The sequence below is a fragment of the Syngnathus leptorhynchus genome, chromosome 2 (genome assembly GCF_054491065.1).
Source record: "Syngnathus leptorhynchus isolate UIUO chromosome 2, UIUO_Slep, whole genome shotgun sequence".
NCBI lineage: Eukaryota > Metazoa > Chordata > Actinopteri > Syngnathiformes > Syngnathidae > Syngnathus > Syngnathus leptorhynchus.
This window is the reverse complement of record NC_141196.1, coordinates 12,786,512-12,811,787: the sequence shown is the minus strand read 5'-3', so window position 1 is coordinate 12,811,787 and position 25,276 is coordinate 12,786,512. Positions and strand designations below refer to the sequence as shown.

Sequence of the window (25,276 nt, the reverse complement as noted above, 5' to 3'; positions counted from 1 at the left end):
GAGACATGAGGCATTGTTAACTGCGATAAAAGTGTAAAAAGAATCGTGTGGCATACATAGTAGTTGCCACTCTGGAAATTTGACCATGTTGAAACTAGCCATCAACATGTTATTTGAATTATCAGTACATCTTTTTGAACCCCTAAAGACCACCTTGAAAATGAACTTTCAATAATGTCCGACAGCTGTTCTTTCTCAGTCTCAGTTCAAGCAATGAACAGGAATCCAACTCAAGTAGCTCTGAAACTGTTAGGGAACAAAAACATGCTGATGTCACCTTATGCCTTCCGACATGCTCAATCTGAAATCTGACGGGTTTAGATTGATTTTAAAAAATAACAACAAAACAAGACATCTCAATTTGTCTATTTGGCACCAGCCAACAATCTTGAGCCTCAAGGCCCTGGAAAGAGGACGTTCATACAGCAACACATACTACAGGCTGAAATCTGATTGAATTCATCCATAAAGCTGCATAGGCAACACAAACACAATGAAATGGAGATACATCATATTGGAAATAAATTAATAAAATTTCACGTCAGTTTCAAATGCAGTTCAGTGCTTTTGATAATGTGTAGGGCAGCAGAGAGGGCTTTGACGCCCTCCACTGCATGTCACATTTCTTAATGATCCAATTATTTGGAAATCAAATTGATTGAATCGTTTAAAGCGGACCAAACAGTCAGGTCTGAGGACACAATTATTATTCTCTTTAGTCATCCATCTATGTATTTGCTGAACTATTTACATTTACATCTATTGACTTAATCCACATAAGCGTCGCGGGCATACCATACTGAATAGCCAAGACTGAAATGCGTGTTCCAGTTGTTCTGTTACCGTGTTGTTTTTCATCTTTTCCATTACTGGTACCCTATTGTGTCAACTGAGAGTTTGTGATGACTTGAAAACAGTGTTTATGCACGCTGCTGGGTTTTTTTTTTTTTTTTTTATAAATAAATGAAGTCGTCGCGCCAGCAACAATTAGCAAATAATCAAAGCAGCAGCTGTCTTGTTGCGTTCGCAGAAAACGGCAGAGTTGCCAAGTAAAATTCATTTATCTCTCTGCGTGTTTGTGGGAGGGGAGGCAGTTTCACTCAACAAAGCGTCCTCTTTGGTTTCATGGCGTGGTGTCAAATTAACAAACCAATCTGTATTTCATTTAATGAGATGAACAAGTATTTTGTTTGTGGATAGTCTACAATAGAAAACAAATCATCAGAAACCCTGCCAGTTTTTGGTGGTAGTTTCCAGGGTCTTGGAACAAATTAATGACATTTAAATTTATTTATTGATTTATCTATTATTTAATTAGCATATATAAGCAAAATCGAGGTGAAAAAATGCATTACTTTTTTGTTAGGATTTTTGAAGGGGGCGTGAACTCCCTGTTTCCTGGTGGTGAGGTGGAACACTTGCTGAAAACCAAACCCTTAAAGACGGACTTCAACTTTATTGGGTAAGATTCATGTCAATCAACTATAAAGGCGGGGGTAATCCCGCAACCAGGAAGTAAATTAAAAAAAAAAGGCCTGTAAATGTAATGAAATGCCGGAGGAATAAATCATAAATATGCTCCTGACGGTCGGTGTGTGGATGCTTGTTGTTGTGGGTCTGTGGACGCCCACCATAGCTCTCGACAACGGCCTGGCGAGGACCCCCACGATGGGTTGGCTGCACTGGGAGAGGTTCATGTGTAACACCGACTGCGAGGCGGACCCGGATAACTGCATTAGGTAAGACCCTTGAAAACAAGGGCCCGCCGCGAATAGTGGGGGCGCCCGAACCGTCGCGATAAACAGGAAATCCACTTCAGGGGTTAAAAAATGACCAATGAAATATAAACGATAAATAATAGTGAGAAGTTTAAAAAATAAAACTAAAACTTGGAAACATTTCCCTCTACTCATTATAGTCGTAAAGGTACCCAGAAATCATTGTGAAAAAATAATGTTTCCGCCCGGTTTCGAACCGGGGACCTTTCGCGTGTGAGGCGAACGTGATAACCACTACACTACGGAAACTGTTGTTGAAAAGGTCTAGTTTTCCCCATTTAATCCTATGACGGCTATAACCACTACAGAAACTTGTAAGATAATGTTTCCCTTTTCCCCTTTGCCGATAATCGTTATACCCAGCCGTAAAAGCACCCGGCAATCATTGAAAAAAAAAAAAGTGTTTGAAAAAAAAAAGTGTTTCCGCCCGGTTTCGAACCGGGGACCTTTCGCGTGTGAGGCGAACGTGATAACCACTACACTACGGAAACTTGTATTTGGTCCAATTTACCTTCCCTATTCCTCGTTTCCCTTTGCCCCATCCTGCAGCGAATGTGATAACCACGACACTACGGAAACTGCTACTATCATTGTTAAAAAAAAAAAAAAAAGACCGCAAAGGGAAGAAGATTCCAGATGTTTCTTCTGTTTACTTTGTGAAAAATAGGCCTGTTAAGTTGCGCAAAAAACTACAGTATAATATTCTGTTGCATGAACGGCAGCAGGTTGATACATAGGTTAAAGCTGCCGTCTAGTGGATGACGAAGGACCATTGATGTGAACCTGTGTATGTCCGCCACCATAATCCTCAACATAATGGACTATGAATTTTTGTGACATTGAACATTCATTCCATAGATTTTAAAGCAACACTCCCTTTAAAATGATCACATGGCCTATGCGGCCATATGGGTATTTTAATCGCACTTGCCTTTAAGACAGCCGGCAATTGTTATAAATTGGTAGGAGAAAAATTTGTTTCCGCCCGGTCTCGAACCGGGGACCTTTCGCGTGTGAGGCGAACGTGATAACCACTACACTACGGAAACCCTTGATAACCTGGAATAGTTGTTTTGAACTGAATCTATTTTATATTCTATTATCGAATCCAACAGAGGAACTAGTTTGTCGAGTGGTGATTATTCTGTTCTAATTACCCAAATGTTCAATATCCCTTCACAATTTTACTTTGTGTGAAATAAGCTTGCTTAAAGGTAACCTGCAATTGTCATAAAATGAAGAGATTGTTTCCGCCCGGTCTCGAACCGGGGACCTTTCGCGTGTTAAGCGAACGTGATAACCACTACACTACGGAAACTGACGGGCTATCGAAATGGCTGTACTAAATAGACTCTATTCTATATTCTATTGCCAGGAGCTAGTTTGTCGAGTGGTGATTAGTCCGTTCTAATTACACAAATGTTCAATATCCCTTCACAATTTTACCTTGTGTGAAATGGGCTAGTTTCACACAAAATTCAGTACAATATTCTGTTGTATGAACGGCAGCAGGTGGTTACATAGGTTAAAGCTCCCATCTAGTGGAAAACGAAGGTATTGTTGTGATTTTATTTATTATTATTATTATTATTATTATTATTATGTTGCACAGAATAAAAATAATGACATGCCCTATTCTGCCATGTTCGTAGTGTAATCATTTTTATTTGAATTAAAGGCAACCTGCAATTGTCACCAATTGAAAAGCATATGTTTCCGCCCGGTTTCGAACCAGGGACCTTTTGCGTGTGAGGCGAACGTGATAACCACTACACTACAGAAACTGCTGATTGCTCAAAATGGCTGTATCCTATCCTGCTATGTTTATATTGTAATCAGCTTTAAAGGTAACCTGCAATTGTCATAAAATTAAAATATTGTTTCCGCCCGGTCTCGAACCGGGGACCTTTCGCGTGTGAGGCGAACGTGATAACCACTACACTACGGAAACTGCTGATGGCTCAAAATGGCTGTATCCTATCCTGCCATGTTTATATTGTAATAAGCTTAAAGGTAACCTGCAATTGTCATAAAATTAAAAGGTTGTTTCCGCCCGGTCTCGAACCGGGGACCTTTCGCGTGTTAGGCGAACGTGATAACCACTACACTACGGAAACAGACAGGCAATCAAAATGGCTGTACTGAATAGACTCTATTCTATATTCTATTGACCAATAGAGGAGCTAGTTTGTCGAGTGGTGATTATTCCGTTCTAATTACACAAATGTTCAATATCCCTTCACAATTTTACTTTATGTGAAATGGGCTTGTTTAGTTTCACACAAAAATACAGTACACCATTCTGTTGTATGAACGGCAGCAGGTGGTTACATTTAACGTTACGTCTAATCTCCCATCTAGTGGAATACGAAGGTATTGTTGTGTAAAATAATGACATGCCCTATCCTGCTATGTTTGTAGTGTAATCATTATTACTTGAATTAAAGGTAACCTGCAATTGAAAAGCATGTGTTTCCGCCCGGTTTCGAACCGGGGACCTTTCGCGTGTAAGGCGAACGTGATAACCACTACACTACGGAAACTGCTTATTGACTGACATGGCTGTATTAATTAGACTCTATTCTATATTCTATTTAATCCAATGGAACTAGTTTGTCGAGAGGTGATTATTCTGTACTAATTACACAAATGTTTAATTTCCCTTCACAATGTTACTTTGTGTGAAATGGGCTTGCTTAGTTTCACACAAAAACACAGTACACCATTCTGTTGTATGAACGGCAGAAGGTGGTATGTCGCACAGAAAAATAAAGTCATATTCTATCCTGCCATGTTTATATTGTAATCATTATAGGTTTAAAGACAACCTGCAATAGTCAATTGGAAAGTATGTTTCCGCCCGGTCTCGAACCGGGGACCTTTCGCGTGTTAGGCGAACGTGATAACCACTACACTACGGAAACCGTCGAAAGTCTGGAATAGTTGTTTTGAATTGAATCTATTTTATATTCGATTATCTAATCCAATAGAGGAATTATTATTATTATAATTTTTATTATTATTATTATTATTATTATGTCGCACAGAAAAATAATGACATGCCCTATTCTGCCATGTTCGTAGTGTAATCATTTTTATTTGAATTAAAGGCAACCTGCAATTGTCATCAATTGAAAAGCATATGTTTCCGCCCGGTTTCAAACCAGGGACCTTTCGCGTGTGAGGCGAACGTGATAACCACTACACTACGGAAACTGCTGATTGCTCAATATGGCTGTATCCTATCCTGCCATGTTTATATTGTAATCAGCTTTAAAGGTAACCTGCAATTGTCATAAAATTAAAATATTGTTTCCGCCCGGTCTCGAACCAGGGACCTTTCGCGTGTGAGGCGAACGTGATAACCACTACACTACGGAAACTGCTGACGGATTAAAATGGCTGTATCCTATCCTGCCATGTTTATATTGTAATCAACTTAAAGGTAACCTGCAATTGTTATAAAATTAAAAGATTGTTTCCGCCCGGTCTCGAACCGGGAACCTTTCACGTGTTAGGCGAACGTGATAACCACTACACTACGGAAACTGACAGGCAATCGAAATGGCTGTACTGAATAGACTCTTTTCTATATTCTATTGTCGACCAATAGAGGAGCTAGTTTGTCGAGTGGTGATTATTCCGTTCTAATTACACAAATGTTCAATATCCCTTCATAATTTTACTTTATGTGAAATGGGCTTGTTTAGTGTCACACAAAAATACAGTACACCATTCTGTTGTATGAACGCCAGCAGGTGGTTACATAGGTTAAATCTCCCATCTAGTTGAAGACGAAGGTATTGTTGTGATTTTATTTATTATTATTATTATTATTATTATTATTATTATTATTATTATTATTATTATGTCGCACAGAAAAATAAAGACATGCCCTATTCTGCCATGTTCGTAGTGTAATCATTTTTATTTGAATTAAAGGCAACCTGCAATTGTCACCAATTGAAAAGCATATGTTTCCGCCCGGTTTCGAACCGGAGACCTTTAGCGTGTGAGGCGAACGTGATAACCACTACACTACGGAAACTGCTTACTGCTCAAAATGGCTGTTTCCTATCCTGCCATGTTTATATTGTAATCATAGCTTTAAAGGTAACCTGCAATTGTCATAAAATTAAAAGCTTGTTTCCGCCCGGTCTCGAACCGGGGACCTTTCGCGTGTGAGGCGAATGTGATAACCACTACACTACGGAAAGTGCTGATTGTTCAAAATGGCTGTATCCTATCCGGCCATGTTTCTATTGTAATCATAGCTTAAAGGTAACCTGCAATTGTCATAAAATTAAGAGATTGTTTCCGCCCGGTCTCGAACCGGGGACCTTTCGCGTGTTAGGCGAATGTGATAACCACTACACTACGGAAACCGTTGAAAGCCTGGAATAGTTGTTTTGAACTGAATCAATTTTATATTCTATTATCGAATCCAATAGAGGAACTAGTTTGTCGAATGGTGATTATTCTGTTCTAATTACCCAAATGTTCAATATCCCTTCACAATTTTACTTTGTGTGAAATAAGCTTGCTTAGTTTCACACAAAAATACAGTACACTATTCTGTTGTATGGACGGCAGCAGGTGGTTACATAGGTTATAGCTCCCATCTACAAAGGTATTGTTGTGTTTTTATTTATTTTTATTATTATGTTGCACTGAAAAATAATGACATGCCCTATCCTGCTATGTTTGTAGTGTAATCATTATTACTTGAATTAAAGGTAACCTGCAATTGTCACCAATTGAAAATCATGTGTTTCCGCCCGGTTTCCTCATCCAATAGAGGAACTAGTTTGTCGAGTGGTGATTATTCTGTTCTAATTACACAAATGTTCAATATCCCTTCACAATTTTACCTTGTGTGAAATGGGCTAGTTTCACACAAAATTCAGTACAATATTCTGTTGTATGAACGGCAGCAGGTGGTTACATAGGTTAAAGCTCCCATCTAGTGGAAAACGAAGGTATTGTTGTGATTTTATTTATTATTATTATTATTATTATTATTATTATGTCGCACAGAATAAAAATAATGACATGCCCTATTCTGCCATGTTCGTAGTGTAATCATTTTTATTTGAATTAAAGGCAACCTGCAATTGTCACCAATTGAAAAGCATATGTTTCCGCCCGGTTTCGAACCAGGGACCTTTTGCGTGTGAGGCGAACGTGATAACCACTACACTACGGAAACTGCTGATTGCTCAAAATGGCTGTATCCTATCCTGCTATGTTTATATTGTAATCAGCTTTAAAGGTAACCTGCAATTGTCATAAAATTAAAATATTGTTTCCGCCCGGTCTCGAACCGGGGACCTTTCGCGTGTGAGGCGAACGTGATAACCACTACACTACGGAAACTGCTGATGGCTCAAAATGGCTGTATCCTATCTTGCCATGTTTATATTGTAATAAGTTAAAGGTAACCTGCAATTGTCATAAAATTAAAAGGTTGTTTCCGCCCGGTCTCGAACCGGGGACCTTTCGCGTGTTAGGCGAACGTGATAACCACTACACTACGGAAACTGCTGATAGCTCAAAATGGCTGTATCCTATCCTGCCATGTTTATATTGTAATAAGCTTAAAGGTAACCTGCAATTGTCATAAAATTAAAAGGTTGTTTCCGCCCGGTCTCGAACCGGGGACCTTTCGCGTGTTAGGCGAACGTGATAACCACTACACTACGGAAACAGACAGGTAATCAAAATGGCTGTACTGAATAGACTCTATTCTATATTCTATTGACCAATAGAGGAGCTAGTTTGTCGAGTGGTGATTATTCCGTTCTAATTACACAAATGTTCAATATCCCTTCACAATTTTACTTTATGTGAAATGGGCTTGTTTAGTTTCACACAAAAATACAGTACACCAGTCTGTTGTATGAACGCCAGCAGGTGGTTACATAGGTTAAATCTCCCATCTAGTTGAAGACGAAGGTATTGTTGTGATTTTATTTATTATTATTATTATTATTATTATTATTATTATTATTATTATTATTATTATGTCGCACAGAAAAATAAAGACATGCCCTATTCTGCCATGTTCGTAGTGTAATCATTTTTATTTGAATTAAAGGCAACCTCCAATTGTCACCAATTGAAAAGCATATGTTTCCGCCCGGTTTCGAACCGGAGACCTTTCGCGTGTGAGGGGAACGTGATAACCACTGCACTACGGAAACTGCTGACTGCTCATAATGGCTGTATCCTATCCTGCCATGTTTATATAGTAATCATTGCTTTAAAGGTAACCTGCAATTGTCATAAAATTAAAAGCTTGTTTCCGCCCGGTCTCGAACCGGGGACCTTTCGCGTGTTAGGCGAACGTGATAACCACTACACTACGGAAACTGTTGTAACCATGTTGAGAATTATATGTACAAGTCAAAACAAATTTCTGGATTCGCACATTTCCTTAGTTGTAGATTTTCTCCCAAATGGCCATAGTTTGGCACCCCTAACAATCTCAGGATCTTTCGGTTCCTTGGAGAAAGAAAATTAGGAGAGTTAGGAGAGTTACAGCGTCAGTAACAGGCTGCAGCCAGCAAGCACCCTAATAGTCCAGTTGTACAAAACCCGTGACTGATTGTGAACAAAATGTATGTACACATCATATAACAATACGTGTAATCCAAAATATTGCAACTAAAATTGTAATATTTTCAGGCTATGGTTAGGATAAACTTGTCCCTGTGCACAGGAATTTGGGTGAAATTTGTATTTACGTTTTTTTTTTAACCTTACGACGTGAACAGATTAGTTAATCACCTGTGTCATTTTCCCAGTGAACGTCTGTACATGCAAATGGCAGACGTCATAGCAACAGAGGGATGGAGAGAGGCTGGCTACCAATATGTCTGCATTGACGACTGCTGGATGGGTCAGAGTCGAGATGATGGGGGCCGGCTGCAAGCAGACCCCCGCAGGTTCCCGGGAGGCATCAGGAAACTGGCTGACTATGTGAGTGAGCCAGTGCTTTATATACATAAGTGTGTGGTGAATATTTATCATGATGCACACGGGTCTCAATTTATATAATGTTCTGTGTGATACTTGGCTTCCCCTAGTGGCAATTCACTTTCACTTCAGTACATTTGTTATGTACAGTTGTGTTTAACGTTAAATAGGTTTCAGTATGGTTGCATTTGATCGTTTAAGACTGTTTTTGGACATTTAGGCCTGATTCTTATTGCAACACTGCCCTTTTCCTGAGACTGTCTGAAAGTAAAAGCTCTGGTTTCCAGGTGCACTCCAAGGGTCTGAAGTTGGGCATTTACGCAGATGTCGGCACAACCACCTGCGCTGGATACCCTGGCAGTTTGGGCCACTACGATACGGACGCCCAGACCTTTGCTGAGTGGGAAGTTGACCTGCTCAAGTTTGACGGCTGCTCCATGGACGCTACTTTGCTTGAGGAAGGCGAGCATGTCCATTGTGTGATCATTCAGGCTACAATTTGAGATGATTGTTTTCTCAATCTTTGTAATTTGCGGTGGCCACATTAGAAACCGTAGCAGAAATGGCATTTCTTTCCCTTGTCTGACCTGATGACGCTTTGAGCCTCGTACGGGTCAGAACGCCCCCCATTCCGCATGGAGTGAAGGCGCTTTAACGCATCACTTGTTTCTCTTCAGGGTACATAAACATGTCCAAAGCACTAAACAGAACAGGAAGACCCATCCTATATTCCTGTGAGTGGCCTTTGTATGAGTGGCCTTTCCAAAAGGTAACACCTGATCCCTGACGTATTGATTCTGAATCCCCCAGATGTGGTTCAAGTTGTCGCCTTTTTGTGACCCCCCCTTTCAGCCAAATTACAACACCATTGCGGAAACATGCAACCAGTGGCGCAACTTCGCAGACGTGTACGATTCGTGGAGCAGCATCAAGTCCATCTTGGATTGGACTGCTACTCACCAGGACATTATTGTCCCCTCAGCTGGTCTCGGGGGCTGGAATGACCCAGATATGGTACTAATGTCTTTAATTTAAGCCTGCGGTTGAGCTCCTGAGAATTGCATGCTCTATGGTTTCTAGCTGGTGATTGGAAACTTCGGTTTGAGTCGGGACCAGCAGGAGTCTCAGATGGCACTCTGGGCCATTATGGCTGCCCCGCTGCTCATGTCTAACGACCTGAGGTCCATCTGTCGGCACGCTAAGGAGCTGCTGCAGAACCACCACATCATCAGCATTAGCCAGGACGAGCTGGGCAAGCAGGGACACTGCACAGCCAAGGTTGGTCTTTTATAAGGGGTGCAACATCACAGATAACCCACGGAGCGGTCCGTACATCAGTTTTTGCGCCACGGTTTCTGGTACGGTTTTGGGACAGCTTTTTGTGCATACAGAAAACACTTTTTGCCATCAAAATATTTATTTAATTTGCACATCTAGTCCTTTAACACCACACAACGGAATTATTAGGATTGTTTGTTCAACAGGTGGACCGTTTTGAGGTGTGGGAAAGGCCACTGTCCAATGGCCGACTTGCTATAGCAGTACTCAACACACTGGAGATAGGAGGCCCACGCAAGTTCTCCTTACAAGCGGCTCCCGGCTGGGAGAGGTGCAACCCGCTTTGTAACGTCAGCCAGATTCTGCCCCAGTATGAGGAGATGGGGCTTCAGATTGGACACCAGGTCTCCGTTAACCCTGCAGGTACCGCCCTGCTTGTAATCACGCCCAACAGCAGAAAAAAGCAGGACAAAAGACTCCTTCGGATGCAATGGTCAGAAAAACAGACACTTCTCTAGACCGTGACAATTTGGTTTTCTCAATTACAATCTGATGCTATGGATTGAGAGCTTCCATTTTAGGCCATCAACGTTTCACTTGATGCAACTCGCAGCTCTAGTACGGTGAAAATGAATGAGAAAAGGTATGGTAAATTTGAACACATTTATTGAAAATTGTGACGACTTGACCCAGAAGAGCGGCCCACAGCTTAGAACTGGATGACCTGGCCCTGTTGAGAGAACACAAGCATGTCAGGAGGGTTAAATCACACCATTAACAATTGCATGTTTCTTTGAGCTGCTCTCACAATATGTCAATAGCAGGCCGCAAGGCAGAACAATAGAAACCAAATTTGGATTTGCGCAAGTCATTCTACCAGTTAACCCTGTTCTGACCTTTAGACAGTAAGGCAGGAGAAATACAGTATATGCTTGATTTACACTCCTTTTGTTAACCAGAGTAAAATTTCCACTTTTTTTGTTGCCTTTCCGTCAACTCTGGAGCTTTTGTACTTATGTCATTGTGCAAAAGGCAACCTGACTACCAACTTGAAATTACGCTGACTTTTCGGGCATCGTTATAGCACAAACATCTGTTTAGAACTAGAGTAAAAAAATCAGGGGAGAAGGATCTCTATCTCCAAATGCCCACTCCACAGTCGCCAAAATTTACATCTACACGTGGAGATCTTTCAAGTTCCTATTCAAATTTCAAGTCACGAGATTGACAATTGCAAAGCATGATAGAACTTTATCCCACAGCAGGGAAATTTACTGTGACAAGTAAATTTCCCTGCTGTGGGATAAATAAAGTTCATACTTTGCAATTGTCAATCTCCTGAATGGACTTACCTTTCTCTTCTTGTCACCGCCCAACTCAAAGTGCTTGCATCTCTTTATGGCCAGCATCCTCTTGGAACGGCAGTTGGCCTCCATGCACTCGAGCCTCAGCACAATCTTTTTTGTTGTCTTCGCCTGGAAACAAGGTGATAATAGCACGCGTGGGCTCACATGCACCTTAGCAATCAGGATGACTGATAGTCATTTACCTTTTTACGGAAAATCGGCTTGGTCTGACCTCCGTAGCCGCTCTGCTTCCTGTCATATCTCCTCTTTCCTGCAGGAAATTCGTTCATTAGTCGTGGTCAAATTGAGCCATTCAGTTTGTTGTGTCAATATAACATCCTGTTCTGTTGCGTGTTGCAATTAAAGGTTCATCCTTTCTGTATGTATATGATCACCACTTTGTCATTGCATTTTGTCTTTGCCACTCCATCCAAAGTTTTTCAACACAAAGGTTGGATAATATAATACTGATTGCAGTGACACGGGTAAACAAATGCATCATAAAAGTTGATCTACAAAAGGTTTACACCTTAAACTGGCTGGCAGGACTATTTACAGTATTTAGGCCTCTCACAGCTGGCCCGCTGTTTTTTTCTTTTGTTCTTGTCTTGTTGATGGATTTCACCTTTTGCATTTATTTATGTCATCTGTGAGTCTTTTATATACCTACTGTTGGGATCCTGAATTAAATCAATAAAGTTTCAATCAATTGGATCACGTCATGCGTGTAGTGTATACCACGTCCAAAGTACACACCCAACATGACACTTACCCTGAGCATAGAGAGAATCCTTGCCCTTCTTGTACTGGGTAACTTTGTGTGGTTGGTGCTTCTTGCACTTTTTGCAGTAGGTCCTGCGGGTCTTCGGGACGTTCACCTGATGACAGCGCGAAATCGTTGTAATGTATAAACAGGTACTGAAAAAAACTGATTCATCTTTTCAAAAGCTTACAGTTTGTACGTACGGAATAATCAGATTTATCTTTTAAAAACGTACAACTAGTATAATTTTGGACGTCTTAGTGAAGACCGCACATAGCGCCATAGCATTAGCGCATGATATACCGTTGAAACCAAAATCATTGAAAAAATAAATTAATACATGTATTGTTGGTGACGAGTATTAACTTCAGCCAATTTAAAAAGGACACGTCCATCATTCGAAAGGCCGGCTCAGCATAAAAAGCCTTGCCGCTTCAGAATGTAGCATCGTCAGAGGTCGGTTTTGGTCCGAAAACTCAACATACGTGGCAAATAGCGGGGTCGTTGTGCCTACAGATCCATGACACATTTATATGAACAACCAAATGGTGCCGATGTCGTATTTAACTGTAAGATTGAGGTGGATTCATCTAAGTGTTTCAGTGTATTGGTTTCCTACCATGTTTGCGTCCCGATGCAGAGCAAAAGAGGAAGTCCCGAAAAAGGAAGCACTACATTTAGTGCGGCGCTGCAATTTTTACTTACACTGCCCCCTAACGACCAAAATCTACAAGGAGGACCAAGCGCACAAACCACACAATGATAATACTAAACTCTATTTTAACTTCTTGGATGTGAAATAACATCTTGAACTGAAACATGTCAAAGATAATTAATTGAAATATGCATAGAAAAAAACTGTTTTATTTTCTTACGATCTTTTTCATGGCTTTCTAAATTGCAATTATTTCAATAAACAACGTTTAGTATAAACCACGCAGGAATATTAACCTGTGTTAATGTTTAGCCCGTCTTTCACTTGACACTCAAAATGAGCAGCAAGAGCGAAAGAGAGGGAGGAGAAATGGGAAGTGTGAGTTCCTCTGTAAGTGTTTTTTGTTTTTTTTCTCGCATCACAGACGGCATACATTTTCTATCGAAGAAGCAGGGTAAAGCTTCACGACACCACTTTTCAACTTGATCTCCGCTCCTTGATGCCTGGGTATGTCACATGCCTCTTTTAATTCAACTCAATTCAATATTTCTGTCGACTGTATTTTTCTGTTACCCTGTGTATTGCGACGATAACAATTTCATTTTTCCTCATGGCATGAATACAAATCTATCAATTTATTCTATTATTCAATTTATTTATTCAATTTATAAGTCATTATCCCATTAGTAAAAAAACAAATAAGGGGAGAGATAGAGACAGTATAGAAAAGCAGCAATGGCAAGTACACATTGAACATAAGAAAAGAAAAAACGTTATATATGAGTACAATGCACAATTCTTAAAAGTTAAATTATTGCTACAATATACATTAATATAATAAATTGTATACATGTTAATATTTATCATCACTGAGTAATCTTTTTCAATCTTGACTATACTGTATGCTAGTGTAAAAGTGAACAAATAATACAAGACTAGAGCTGAGGTGGGCAAGCAATGGCCCGTGTGCCATACAGTCAATCAATCCTATTAGCCGGGACTTTGAGGCCATGTGGCATCTCACGCTGTAAGAGAAGAGCACCAGATATACATATACGCACTTGAAACTAGTTGACAAAGAGTATCGCTGCTCTGCAAGCATGACGCAACTTCCCCATCAGTCTGTCTGCATTTCTGGAGTCACTGTGAGTCAACTGCCGTTCATATTCGTAAAAAAATAACAGACACAAAGATGAGGTTTTGGTGCTTTACTTCATTTGTGTTCTCAGACTTATTTTCCCTTACATGGCAGATCCCCCTCCAGACACACATAAGCTTAATTCCAACCAAATATAACAAACATGACTACTATAGGATTCTTTTTTCAAGAAAAAAAAGTCTGAATGTTACAATACCAAATTTTGAGTTTTAGAGGAATAGAGGTAGCAGAATACAGCTGTATTTTTCAAGAAAATAATAATAATATCACAAAAATGGCCATATATTTCCAAGATAAAGTTGAAAAATAATGTGAACGTCAACATCAACGTCAACATAAAGTCATACATTAGCATCTTCTCAAATCACATCTGTTGTGTATTAATAAAAATGCATTTATATTACAAAAAGATGCTTTTAGTTTAAATTTTCATTGAAATCTTATTGAAAACAATGGAGGAATTTCTAATTTACGTGATGCTACCTCACAATCGTCCGAGTTTTTAACTGGCCGAGAGCTAGCGTTTGTGGAGTTGACTTCATGACTTGACCATTCTTTTTTTATTGTTTTTACTACTTTGGTACAGCGTGACTACTTTTTTTGCCATATAGCACTGACACTGTACATTACTGTATCATCAAAAAGACAAAAGGTAGCTTGATGAAAATGAGCATGAATGACAAAGTGTTGCTAATCTTGCCTGATAATCACGCAAATGAACAGCGTTGCCACTTGTGGGAGACTGACCACACGCATGAGCGACACAAGGAAGTAGTCACAATGACTGCACAATAAAAAGCCCAAGTATCTGAATAACTGCGACACCATATATGCACAACAAATTACAGTAGCCACTTTCAATGACCTTACAACTTTGTTGCTCACTCATTTCAGGTTAACCAGGGTGTGAACCATGGGTGACAGCATTTTGGAAGACATTTTCATCAAGCGTTCACAACAGAGGAGGAAAACATCACCGCTGAACTACAAGGAGAGATGGTTCATCCTTACGCGGGACAAACTCTCCTACTACGACTACGACGCCGACAAAGGGGTAAGTGTGGAGGAAAAAAAAAACTGTGCATGACTTGATAGCTGTGTGATATTAGTGATATTATAAAGTTAACATCTGGCACTTTACTAGTCAGTCACTAAATGAGAACGTAGAGAACCTGAGCAATTCCTACAGGCCAATGACAAATTACAAGTGGAACTTTATTACTTGACTGTTTTAAAGCAATTCAAGAATTTTTTTAATATAAATAATCCGTGATTTCCATTTACTGTTAGCTTTTATTTGATGGAAAATACTTTGTTTTAATTTTGTCTTATTACTAGTTTTAGTTTTGTATTCATATGGCATATTAGCTAAGTCAAATATTTAAAAAAAAAATCACAAAGTATTGTCGAATAAAGTAATATAAAGTACGATTCCTGGATAAATGTTCAACCCTCTTCTGTATGGCCGTGCAGTAATATGAAAATAAATATTTACATGAACCTGAAAGCTCATGAATGATTAAGTGACAATTCAAAAAAGTTGAAAATAATGGAGATTTTTGCAATAATTATAATACTGTTACAAAATGCCATTTCAGTGAGTATTGTTCTTTAAAAGCACTTGTTTTTTGTTGTTGTACTTTTAATTTGTCCGCCAAGACTTGTGCACTTAATATCAGAACATTACTTGCTCACCAACTGCCAGATACATTCAGACTTTTAGTTAAGTAATATTCTACAAGGTGACTAACTCTTCTCAAAGTTGTTGTTTTTAACTAAACAGGTCCAGATTCCACACCAAGTAAATTTGCGTGTAAATTCAAACAATTTAATTATTATGTAATTATTGTGCATGTTTTTTGACATTTCTGTTTGGTGGTATGAGATTTTGCAAATACTTGCTTTGGCTCCAGTAAGGTTTGGAAACACCACTTTGGTACATGATTAATATTTCAATTTACTCATTAAACAAAACATTATTATATTTTCCCATCTGTCACCCAGAAGCGGAAAGGCCTGAGGGGCTCGGTGGACCTGGAGAAGATCAAGTGTGTAGAAACGGTACAGACGGAGCCCAACAGCCCGCAGGAGCGCATGTATGCATTCCAGGTACCATTCATTGATTTTACCATGTTGGATGACAGTTGTCATGGTTACAGATAGCCCGCCCGTTTAGTATTGAATATTGTGCAATTAGTCACTAATTGCACAATATTCAATACTAATAGGGGTGTCAAACTCAATTTTTTCACGGGCCGCATTGTAGTCATAGCTTCTTTCGGAGGGCCATTGTGACTATCAACCCAAATAAATGTATGAGCACCTCATATTATATACAGTAAAAGCTACAAAACAAACTGACAAATAACTCGTTTTTAAATCAGACAAGTAAAATCTGGTCAATTATTTATAAAAAAAAAAATATATATATATATATATATTATTAAAAGTGAAGACAATTTGCAATTCTAGTAATGACACACGAATTTGATGCACAATTTGTCTTCGCGGGCCACATAAAATGATGTGGCGGGCCGTATCTGGCCTTGAGTTTGACATCAGTGAATTAATGCAAGAAGTGCAAGTAGTGGACCAGATGTGGGTGGTTTTGTGGTGGTTGCAGGTGTATCCTTCCATACAGGAAGGACGAGCGTGAGGCACTGGTGAAACACAAAATTAAAACTAATAGTGTGGTTATTTTTTTAGGTCATTTACGATGAGGGGCCACTGTACATCTTCGCAAAGACAGAGGAAGTTCGGGCTCAGTGGATAAAGAAGTTGAAAGAATGTTAGCATGCAAACAGATAACATCGCCACTATCGTCACTTCATGGAGGAAGTGAGTGTGCGCTCATGCAAATGCCATGTGTGTGTTTTTGTGTAGTGGTGCAGAGCAACAAGGACTTGATGCTAAAGTATCACCCGTGCTTCTGGATCGACGGTATTTGGCTGTGCTGCCAGCAGGAAGTCAAGCAGGCAATGGGATGCAAAGTTCTGGATAGCAAGAATGGTGAGAATGAGGCACACTCCATTTCTGAAAGATGGCACGACTGCAGGCACTCCTACCAATTTCAAATACCAAATATTTTACACAGAATGAGTCAATTTTACAGATAATTGACACTATCAAAATTATTTCACCATGAATAGTACATTTTGTGTGCAATGACATTTTTCAAATCTACATTCTGAGACTAATTGGCCCGAGAAAGGTTAGGAAATGCTGCACTACTGAACATCTTCTTCCCAATAGGCTTTATGTGTCGGAGGGGAACCCGCAAACCTCTGCCTCCGACTCCTTCAGAGGTAAACACACATTTATGAATTCTTTGTAAAAATGTGTAAAAGTTGAATGTCACTCACTAAAGCTATGTTAGGCTAAGTATAGCCCAGGAGGTCACATTCAAATCATCAAGAGTTAGTTGTGTTACTTGTCACGCTTGTTTGCCTAATTTTGCTCACTAGCCAACCAAATCACGATTGTCTTTGAGGTTTGAGGTTGTTAGTTTTTTTGTTTTTTTTTTGCGTTTGACCGCCGTAACAGCACGTCGTTGTTTTTTAAGGACAAGCCCGTCCGACGGTTACCTCCGCAACTACCGGAGGCCAAAGAGCCCTCTCCGGAGATTAGGGTCATAGCTCAGTACAACCACCCAGCCATGATGCCCCACAACCTGGAGCTAAAGAAGGACGAGGAGTACACCATCCTGGACATGTCTGACCCCAACTGGTGGCAAGCCAGAGACAAATACGGGTGGGTGAGACTCTCCTCGAAGGGCGGCTGCCTTATTGGTAAATTTGTCTTTAAAAAACAACAACTTTATTTTGTAGAAATGAGGGTTACATACCCAGTAACTATGTGGTGGAAGCTGGACACGGCTTAGACAGATATGAGTGAGTATCAACATGTGTGCTTTGACAGAATTCATCATATCATATTTTGCATGTTATGTAGTTGATCAAAAAATGTAGACAAACTACAGTTTCTTCCCTTTCAAAGTTGGTACTGCAAGAATACAAACCGCAGCCAGGCAGAGAAGCTACTGAAGACTGAGGTAAGTCTCATTAAAAAGCCAACAAACATTCCGCCCAGTGCTCATAATTGTAATCATAAATATAACTAGAATTTGCAATTTCTGGAGAAATTGCGTGTGAAGGCGAAAAGCTGAATTTTTTTTTTGGGGAATACTGTGGAATGATTTTGGAATGAGTTGAATTTCTCGAGAAACGTAGAATTTTGAGGTGAAAAACGGAATTTTGGGGAATTTGGTGGAATTTGGTGGAATTTGGTGGAATTTCAAATTTGAAAACGCGGAATTTTTGGGAAGTGGGAATTTGGGGAATAGCGTGGAAGAATATGAAGAGTTGAAAGCTGGAATGGGTTGAATCGGTTGAATAATGTGGAAACTAGAGGTGAAAAACGGAATTTTGGGGAATTTGGTGGAATTTGGTGGAATTTCAAATTTGAAAATGCAGAATTTTTGGGAAGTGGGAATTTGGGGAATTGCGTGGAAGAATATGAAGAGTTGAAAACTGGAATGGGTTGAATGGGTTGAAAAACGTGGAATTTAGAGGTGAAAAACGGAATTTTGGGGAATTTTTTGGGAATTTGGCGGAATTTTGGGGAAGTGGGAATTTGGGGAATGTTGAGAATCTTTCCCAATGTGATGTGAATGTGCTGAATGACGTGAATTTGAAACTGGAATGACGTGAATGTGAAACGTTGAATGTGCCATTGAGAATGAATGGGGAAAAATTTGTCGGGAATTTGGGAATTTTGCGGAATCGGAGAATTTTCGGAATACCAAAAATGGAAGCGCTCATCTCGGGAATAGTTGGAATGAGTGAAAAGTGGAATGGAGTGAATGGGTTGAATTGTGTGGAAGAAGTAGAAGGACAGAAATCGCGGAGAATAAAATAGAAGAAGAAGAATAATAATAATAACTAGAATTTGCAATTTCTGGAGAAATTGCGTGTGAAGGCGAAAAGCTGAATTTTTTTTTTGGGGAATACTGTGGAATGATTTTGGAATGAGTTGAATTTCTCGAGAAACGTAGAATTTTGAGGTGAAAAACGGAATTTTGGGGAATTTGGTGGAATTTGGTGGAATTTGGTGGAATTTCAAATTTGAAAACGCGGAATTTTTGGGAAGTGGGAATTTGGGGAATAGCGTGGAAGAATATGAAGAGTTGAAAGCTGGAATGGGTTGAATCGGTTGAATAATGTGGAAACTAGAGGTGAAAAACGGAATTTTGGGGAATTTGGTGGAATTTGGTGGAATTTCAAATTTGAAAATGCAGAATTTTTGGGAAGTGGGAATTTGGGGAATTGCGTGGAAGAATATGAAGAGTTGAAAACTGGAATGGGTTGAATGGGTTGAAAAACGTGGAATTTAGAGGTGAAAAACGGAATTTTGGGGAATTTTTTGGGAATTTGGCGGAATTTTGGGGAAGTGGGAATTTGGGGAATGTTGAGAATCTTTCCCAATGTGATGTGAATGTGCTGAATGACGTGAATTTGAAACTGGAATGACGTGAATGTGAAACGTTGAATGTGCCATTGAGAATGAATGGGGAAAAATTTGTCGGGAATTTGGGAATTTTGCGGAATCGGAGAATTTTCGGAATACCAAAAATGGAAGCGCTCATCTCGGGAATAGTTGGAATGAGTGAAAAGTGGAATGGAGTGAATGGGTTGAATTGTGTGGAAGAAGTAGAAGGACAGAAATCGCGGAGAATAAAATAGAATAATAATAATAACTAGAATTTGCAATTTCTGGAGAAATTGCGTGTGAAGGCGAAGAAGCTGAATATTTTTTGGGTCACTTCTGGTTTTATTTTGGTCATTTCCGGTTTATTTGGGTCACTTCCGGTTTACCTGAGGTCACTTCCTGTTTATTTGGGTCACTTCCGGTTTACCTGGGGTCACTTCCGGTTTGCCTGAGGTCACTTCCGGTTTATTTAGGGTCACTTCCGGTTTGCCTGAGGTCACTTCCGGTTTGCCTGAGGTCACTTCCGGTTCATTGGGGGTCACTTCCGGTCTATTTGGGGTCACTTCCGGGGTCCCTGGGGTCACTTCCGGTCCAATCAGGGCTCATTGGGGTCACTTTAGGGTCAATCCAAGATGGCCGCCACATAGTGGAAGTGGGGGTCAAGGGGGTGAATATGGGAAGCATAAGGTGAATAAAGTTGGAATGGGTTGAATCCGTTGAAAAACGTGGAATTTAGAGGTGAAAAACGGAATTTGGGTGAATTTGGTGGAATTTGGTGGAATTTCAAATTTGAAAATGCGGAATTTTTGGGAAGTGGGAATTTGGGGAATAGCGTGGAAGAATATGAAGAGTTGAAAGCTGGAATGGGTTGAATGGGTTGAAAAACGTGGAATTTAGAGGTGAAAAACGGAATTTTGGGGAAGTTGGTGGAATTTGGTGGAATTTGGGTGAATTTGGTGGAATTTGGTGGAATTTGGTGGAATTTATTATTTGAAAATGCGGAATTTTTGGTAAGTGGGAATTTGGGGAATAGCGTGGAAGAATATGAAGAGTTGAAAGCTGGAATGGGTTGAATGGGTTGAAAAACGTGGAATTTAGAGGTGAAAAACGGAATTTTGGGGAATTTGGTGGAATTTGGCGGAATTTTTGGGAAGTGGGAATTTGGGGAATGTTGGGAATCTTTCCCAATGTGACGTGAATGTGATGAATGACGTGAATTTCAAACTGGAATGACGTGAATTTCAAACTGGAATGACGTGAATGTGAAATGTTGAATGTGCCATTGAGAATGAATGGGGAAAAAATTGTCGGGAATTTGGGAATTTTGCGGAATCTGAGAATTTACGGAATACCAAAAATGGAAGCGCTCATCTCGGGAATAGTTGGAATGAGTGAAAAGTGGAATGGAGTGAATGGGTTGAATTGTGTGGAAGAAGTAGAAGGACAGAAATCGCGGAGAATAAAATAGAATAATAATAATAATAATAATAATAATAATAATAATAAAGTGAATGGAGTAGAATAACATATGTGTGAAGGCCATCGCCTTCACACAATAATAATAATAAAGTGAATGGAGTAGAATAACATATGTGTGAAGGCCATCGCCTTCACACAATAATAATAATAATAAAGTGAATGGAGTAGAATAACATATGTGTGAAGGCCTTCGCCTTCACACAATAAAATGTTTGCATACATTTTTAGTATGGCCGTTGCAGGACTGTCAATGACTGAAATGGACCCTTAACCCTTACCCTTATCCTCACAAGAGTCTCGGGTAGGGTTAGGGTTAGCGTCACTCTGATTCAATGAAACATAAAAAGTAAAATGTAAATCCACATATTTGTTGCCAATATTATTGTAATCTGACATATCTGTTTACATTACACTTAGATGTTAGACATTTGTGAAGTTGTTATAGCGAATGTTCAAAAGCCTGCAAGCCAAGATGTCTCCAATTGCAGAAGAAATTAAAACTGTCTTTCACATTAATTCATTATTCATTCATTAATTTAGTTTACTTTTATTATTTTAACATGACCCTAACCTATAAGATAAAAAAATGTACATACAATGAATAATGATATTATTTATTGTAAACTGATGATCACGTGCTTGTTTTCGTAAGGAAAAAAAAAATACAACACCAAACAAACGCATGCTCATAGTTGTTCACAACATACTTTATTTGTATTGCCTTGCGTTTCTGACCCTTAGAATAAAGATGGCGGCTTCCTAGTGAGAGACTCCAGCAAGCCAGGGAAGTACACGGTGTCTCTATTCAGTAAAGGAGGCGGGTGAGTTTCACTCTTGCACACTTTGGATAAAACACAAAAAAAGAAGTAGACAGTGGATGGCAGTCACATGAAAATTGTCAATGCAAAACTCCATCTTTATCTCTGACACCGTCTGCTCTGTGGTTCATAAGAATAATACTTCTACTTAATCTCATGCACCATGTGATCATTTCCTTCTTCCTGTCCGCAGAGAGGCTGGTGGCAGCTGCAAACATTACAACATCTGCACCACCCCGCAAGGACAATTCTTCTTAGCCGTGACGCACAACTTCAATACTATCCCGGAGCTCATCAACTATCATCAGCATAATGCCGCAGGTTCACTACATTAAGTTACTAAATCTACAACTGATATCACCCAAGCAAGCCTTTTTTTAAGATCCTATGCCATCATTTTGGAAAAATATTCTTTGATTTCTTTTATCACGGTTGCAAGATCATTTTGTTCGGAAATGACCAGGATGCCCTTATTGTATCTACCTTGAGATTGATTTTATGTGACGCTGTCATATTGTCTCCATCACTAGGCATGTTTTGCAGGCTGAAATATATTGTGTCCGACCGGGCACAGCCTCCATCGACAGCAGGTCTTGGCTATGGTGAGTGGCATTGAGGAAACAGTGAAATGATGCTTCTTAGCAAAATAGATAGCGTTATAAATAGCTATATACATAACGCAATTAGCTAGCTAGCTAGATGACGGACAGACGGAGGGAGAGACAGAAAACCGTAGGACAATTTTTCATGCAACACGAAAATATATAAAAGGAAGTCTAGATGATATTTTATCATTGAAATAACAGTCAAACACAACAAAGAAGACACAAATCTTGTTTGTGCTCCACAGGCATGTGGGAGATCGACCCCTCCTGCCTCACTTTCATTCGGGTCCTGGGTACTGGTCAGTTTGGCGTGGTGCAGTACGGAAAATGGAAGGGTCAGTATGATGTGGCCATCAAGATGATTAAAGCCGGGGCCATGTCAGAGGAAGACTTCATTGAGGAAGCCAAGGTCATGATGTGAGCAATCAATCAGCCGTAAGCCCCCAACCATGCGGGACAGATGAAGTGATATGCGTTGGATCACAAGCCCCCCCACCCCCTATTTCAAGCTAGGATGCTCCACCACGAGAACCTGGTGCAACTGTACGGCGTGTGCACCAAGCAGAGCAGCATCTACATTGTCACAGAGTTCCTCTCCAACGGCTGCCTGCTCACCTACCTCAGGGAGGGCCTCAGGCAGCAACCCACCTCCGTGCAGCTCCTAGAGATGTGCAAGGATGTCTCAGAGGGAATGGCTTACCTAGAGTCCAAGCAGTACATTCACAGGGATCTGGTAAGACGGCGCAGACTAAAGCATCTGACTCGCTTGGGTGGACTTTTTTCAGTCAAATGTTTATTCATCTTCGCCCCAGGCTGCCAGGAACTGCTTGGTGGATGGCAACGGAACAGTCAAAGTGGCAGACTTTGGCTTGTCAAGGTAGAATCATGCTACTTAAATTCAGGGCGATCAAGGCCGAGGAGGGCCGTTACGTCACAGTCATCTGATCGGCCTTCTTCTTCAGGTACGTCCTAGATGATGAGTACACAAGCTCTGCGGGTTCCAAATTCCCCGTCCGTTGGTCGCCTCCCGAAGTTCTCCTCTACTGCAGATTCAGCAGCAAGTCAGACATTTGGGCTTTCGGTGAGTGATTGTATCATCTGAAAATCCACTTTACATCCCTGTGTTTGGCTTCATAAATTGCGGTAAATGTGTCAATGTGTTTCCAGGGGTGCTGATGTGGGAGGTGTACACTTTGGGGAGGCTCCCGTACGACCGTCTGAACAACAACGAAATTGTGTCTCAAGTATCCGGAGGCCTCCGACTGTACCGTCCTCAGATGGCATGTGAGAAGGTCTATAGCATCATGTCGTCGTGTTGGGTCGATGTAAGTACAAATCCCTATCGGAAATGTTGGATTTAGAGAAATATGAGCGGCGACCCGCCTGACTCGAGGGTAGCGTGTCTGTCTCACAGTCCAGAGGTTCTGGGTTCAAATATTGACTTTGCAAGTTCTCCCCATGCTTTTGTGGGGTTTCTCTGGGTATTCTGTCTTCTTCCCACAATTCCAAATCATGTGTGTTAGGTTCAATGAAAACTCTGAATTTGTTTATGTGCCTTGCAATTGGCTGGCAACCAGTCCAAGTAGTTCTTGGAATAGGCCCCATCTTGCCTTGAATATTTTACTTTTAATGTAATGTGAAATCACAGGTTTTTTTCCAATGTAGAATAGATAATGAAAATTACAATTGAAAGAAATTATTTACAATTTGAATTCACTCATGAGGTTCTGGTGTTTTGTTCTGTATAACAATTAATATTTTTTTCATTTTGGAACGTATTTGTTTATTTATTCAATGTATACATAATTAAGACGGGGGTTTAGCAATTTTTTTTTCTTCCCATTTAAGAGGGCTGACGAGAGGCCCACGTTCCAGGAGCTGGTGTACATTGTCCAGGATTTGCTGTATGAACTCCAGTAGATTACAACAACAGCAGACCGGAAAATGAACTTTTGATTTTGTGCTTTTGTCTTAATAAAAATAGATGAATGTTAAAGTGTAACAGTGCTTTTGAATGCATATCTAATTGGATGAATAAAAAAATCTGTTCATCTTTTTAATATACAGTGTCTACTTTTACTGTGATTAATTTCTAGCAATTTATTATTACTATTATTACTTGTGTGTGCATGCGATGAAAGATGACGTATTGACGTTGTCATACGATTGCGCCGTGCAATTGGTTCGACTGCTTCCGGTCCCTTAAGCAGCGCCCATTGGTGATGTGCATTCCAGTTCTTTTAAGTGAACTGAATATTTAGAATCAGTTCTCAAGAGATTCCTTCAACGAATCGCCCCACACATACACTGATCCTTTTGTTGTTGTTGTTGTTGTTGTAATAAATCAAATAATCAAAAATCATGGTCAAAGCTTCACAGAAAGTGAAATGTGCCACACCCACCCTCAACCCCACTTTCTGATTGGCTGATCGATCTGTGACGTCACTCGGACACTCTATTAGGTACACCGCCATTTTTAGATGTACCTTATCAAAGGCCACTTCATTAGGGAAAAATCATGGTCAAAGCTTAAATGAAAGTGAAAAGTGCCACACCCAAACAACCCCCCACTTTCTGATTGGCTGTTTGATCTGTGACGTCACTCGGACACTCTATTAGGTACACCGCCATTTTCAGGTGTTCCTCATCACAGGCCACTTCATTAGGGAAAAAGCATAATGAAAGTGATAAGTGCCACACTTTCTGATTGGCTGTTTGATCTGTGACGTCACTCGGACACTCTATTAGGTACACCGCCATTTTCAGGTGTTCCTCATCACAGGCCACTTCATTAGGGAAAAATCATGGTCAAAGCTTAAATGAAAGTGAAAAGTGCCACACCCAAACAACCCCCCACTTTCTGATTGGCTGTTTGATCTGTGACGTCACTCGGACACTCTATTAGGTACACCGCCATTTACAGGTGTTCC

At 40.1% G+C, this 25,276-nt stretch overlaps 3 protein-coding genes and 21 non-coding genes across 24 annotated transcripts; 2 read left to right on the top strand and 22 right to left on the bottom strand.

The window, feature by feature from the left end:
- Window positions 1-1,515: 1,515 nt before the first annotated feature.
- gla (galactosidase, alpha) lies at window positions 1,516-12,081 on the top strand. Its single transcript, XM_085902413.1, has 7 exons — window positions 1,516-1,739; window positions 8,585-8,759; window positions 9,044-9,218; window positions 9,434-9,525; window positions 9,609-9,770; window positions 9,837-10,034; window positions 10,241-12,081. Exons 1-7 carry the CDS (start codon window positions 1,576-1,578, stop codon window positions 10,550-10,552), a joined length of 1,278 nt encoding a protein of 425 aa, XP_085758539.1. The 5' UTR covers window positions 1,516-1,575; the 3' UTR covers window positions 10,553-12,081.
- trnav-cac (transfer RNA valine (anticodon CAC)) lies at window positions 1,955-2,027 on the bottom strand. The gene has a single exon. It is a non-coding gene; the product is annotated as a tRNA-Val (tRNA).
- On the bottom strand, window positions 2,197-2,269 carry trnav-cac (transfer RNA valine (anticodon CAC)). Its single transcript has one exon. It is a non-coding gene; the product is annotated as a tRNA-Val (tRNA).
- Window positions 2,755-2,827, bottom strand: trnav-cac (transfer RNA valine (anticodon CAC)). The gene has a single exon. It is a non-coding gene; the product is annotated as a tRNA-Val (tRNA).
- Window positions 3,024-3,096, bottom strand: trnav-aac (transfer RNA valine (anticodon AAC)). Its single transcript has one exon. It is a non-coding gene; the product is annotated as a tRNA-Val (tRNA).
- trnav-cac (transfer RNA valine (anticodon CAC)) lies at window positions 3,490-3,562 on the bottom strand. The gene has a single exon. It is a non-coding gene; the product is annotated as a tRNA-Val (tRNA).
- Window positions 3,657-3,729, bottom strand: trnav-cac (transfer RNA valine (anticodon CAC)). The gene has a single exon. It is a non-coding gene; the product is annotated as a tRNA-Val (tRNA).
- trnav-aac (transfer RNA valine (anticodon AAC)) lies at window positions 3,823-3,895 on the bottom strand. The gene has a single exon. It is a non-coding gene; the product is annotated as a tRNA-Val (tRNA).
- trnav-uac (transfer RNA valine (anticodon UAC)) lies at window positions 4,249-4,321 on the bottom strand. Its single transcript has one exon. It is a non-coding gene; the product is annotated as a tRNA-Val (tRNA).
- trnav-aac (transfer RNA valine (anticodon AAC)) lies at window positions 4,630-4,702 on the bottom strand. Its single transcript has one exon. It is a non-coding gene; the product is annotated as a tRNA-Val (tRNA).
- Window positions 4,922-4,994, bottom strand: trnav-cac (transfer RNA valine (anticodon CAC)). The gene has a single exon. It is a non-coding gene; the product is annotated as a tRNA-Val (tRNA).
- On the bottom strand, window positions 5,089-5,161 carry trnav-cac (transfer RNA valine (anticodon CAC)). The gene has a single exon. It is a non-coding gene; the product is annotated as a tRNA-Val (tRNA).
- Window positions 5,255-5,327, bottom strand: trnav-aac (transfer RNA valine (anticodon AAC)). Its single transcript has one exon. It is a non-coding gene; the product is annotated as a tRNA-Val (tRNA).
- Window positions 5,754-5,826, bottom strand: trnav-cac (transfer RNA valine (anticodon CAC)). The gene has a single exon. It is a non-coding gene; the product is annotated as a tRNA-Val (tRNA).
- On the bottom strand, window positions 5,923-5,995 carry trnav-cac (transfer RNA valine (anticodon CAC)). The gene has a single exon. It is a non-coding gene; the product is annotated as a tRNA-Val (tRNA).
- Window positions 6,091-6,163, bottom strand: trnav-aac (transfer RNA valine (anticodon AAC)). Its single transcript has one exon. It is a non-coding gene; the product is annotated as a tRNA-Val (tRNA).
- On the bottom strand, window positions 6,915-6,987 carry trnav-cac (transfer RNA valine (anticodon CAC)). The gene has a single exon. It is a non-coding gene; the product is annotated as a tRNA-Val (tRNA).
- trnav-cac (transfer RNA valine (anticodon CAC)) lies at window positions 7,082-7,154 on the bottom strand. The gene has a single exon. It is a non-coding gene; the product is annotated as a tRNA-Val (tRNA).
- Window positions 7,247-7,319, bottom strand: trnav-aac (transfer RNA valine (anticodon AAC)). The gene has a single exon. It is a non-coding gene; the product is annotated as a tRNA-Val (tRNA).
- On the bottom strand, window positions 7,413-7,485 carry trnav-aac (transfer RNA valine (anticodon AAC)). Its single transcript has one exon. It is a non-coding gene; the product is annotated as a tRNA-Val (tRNA).
- Window positions 7,909-7,981, bottom strand: trnav-cac (transfer RNA valine (anticodon CAC)). The gene has a single exon. It is a non-coding gene; the product is annotated as a tRNA-Val (tRNA).
- Window positions 8,078-8,150, bottom strand: trnav-aac (transfer RNA valine (anticodon AAC)). The gene has a single exon. It is a non-coding gene; the product is annotated as a tRNA-Val (tRNA).
- On the bottom strand, window positions 10,684-12,861 carry rpl36a (ribosomal protein L36A). Its single transcript, XM_085902427.1, has 5 exons — window positions 12,763-12,861; window positions 12,153-12,258; window positions 11,584-11,651; window positions 11,387-11,509; window positions 10,684-10,764 (listed from the first exon to the last, which is right to left on the bottom strand). The coding sequence occupies exons 1-5, from the start codon at window positions 12,763-12,765 to the stop codon at window positions 10,744-10,746; spliced, it is 321 nt and encodes a 106-aa protein (XP_085758553.1). The 5' UTR covers window positions 12,766-12,861; the 3' UTR covers window positions 10,684-10,743.
- On the top strand, window positions 12,154-24,376 carry btk (Bruton agammaglobulinemia tyrosine kinase). The gene is made up of 19 exons (XM_085902399.1): window positions 12,154-12,295; window positions 13,223-13,305; window positions 14,852-15,011; window positions 15,962-16,066; window positions 16,664-16,745; window positions 16,841-16,966; window positions 17,210-17,262; window positions 17,520-17,707; window positions 17,785-17,847; window positions 17,954-18,008; window positions 21,665-21,744; window positions 21,935-22,062; window positions 22,272-22,343; window positions 22,592-22,763; window positions 22,860-23,079; window positions 23,159-23,223; window positions 23,309-23,427; window positions 23,514-23,671; window positions 24,195-24,376. The coding sequence occupies exons 3-19, from the start codon at window positions 14,871-14,873 to the stop codon at window positions 24,264-24,266; spliced, it is 1,899 nt and encodes a 632-aa protein (XP_085758525.1). The 5' UTR covers window positions 12,154-12,295; window positions 13,223-13,305; window positions 14,852-14,870; the 3' UTR covers window positions 24,267-24,376.
- Window positions 24,377-25,276: the final 900 nt, after the last annotated feature.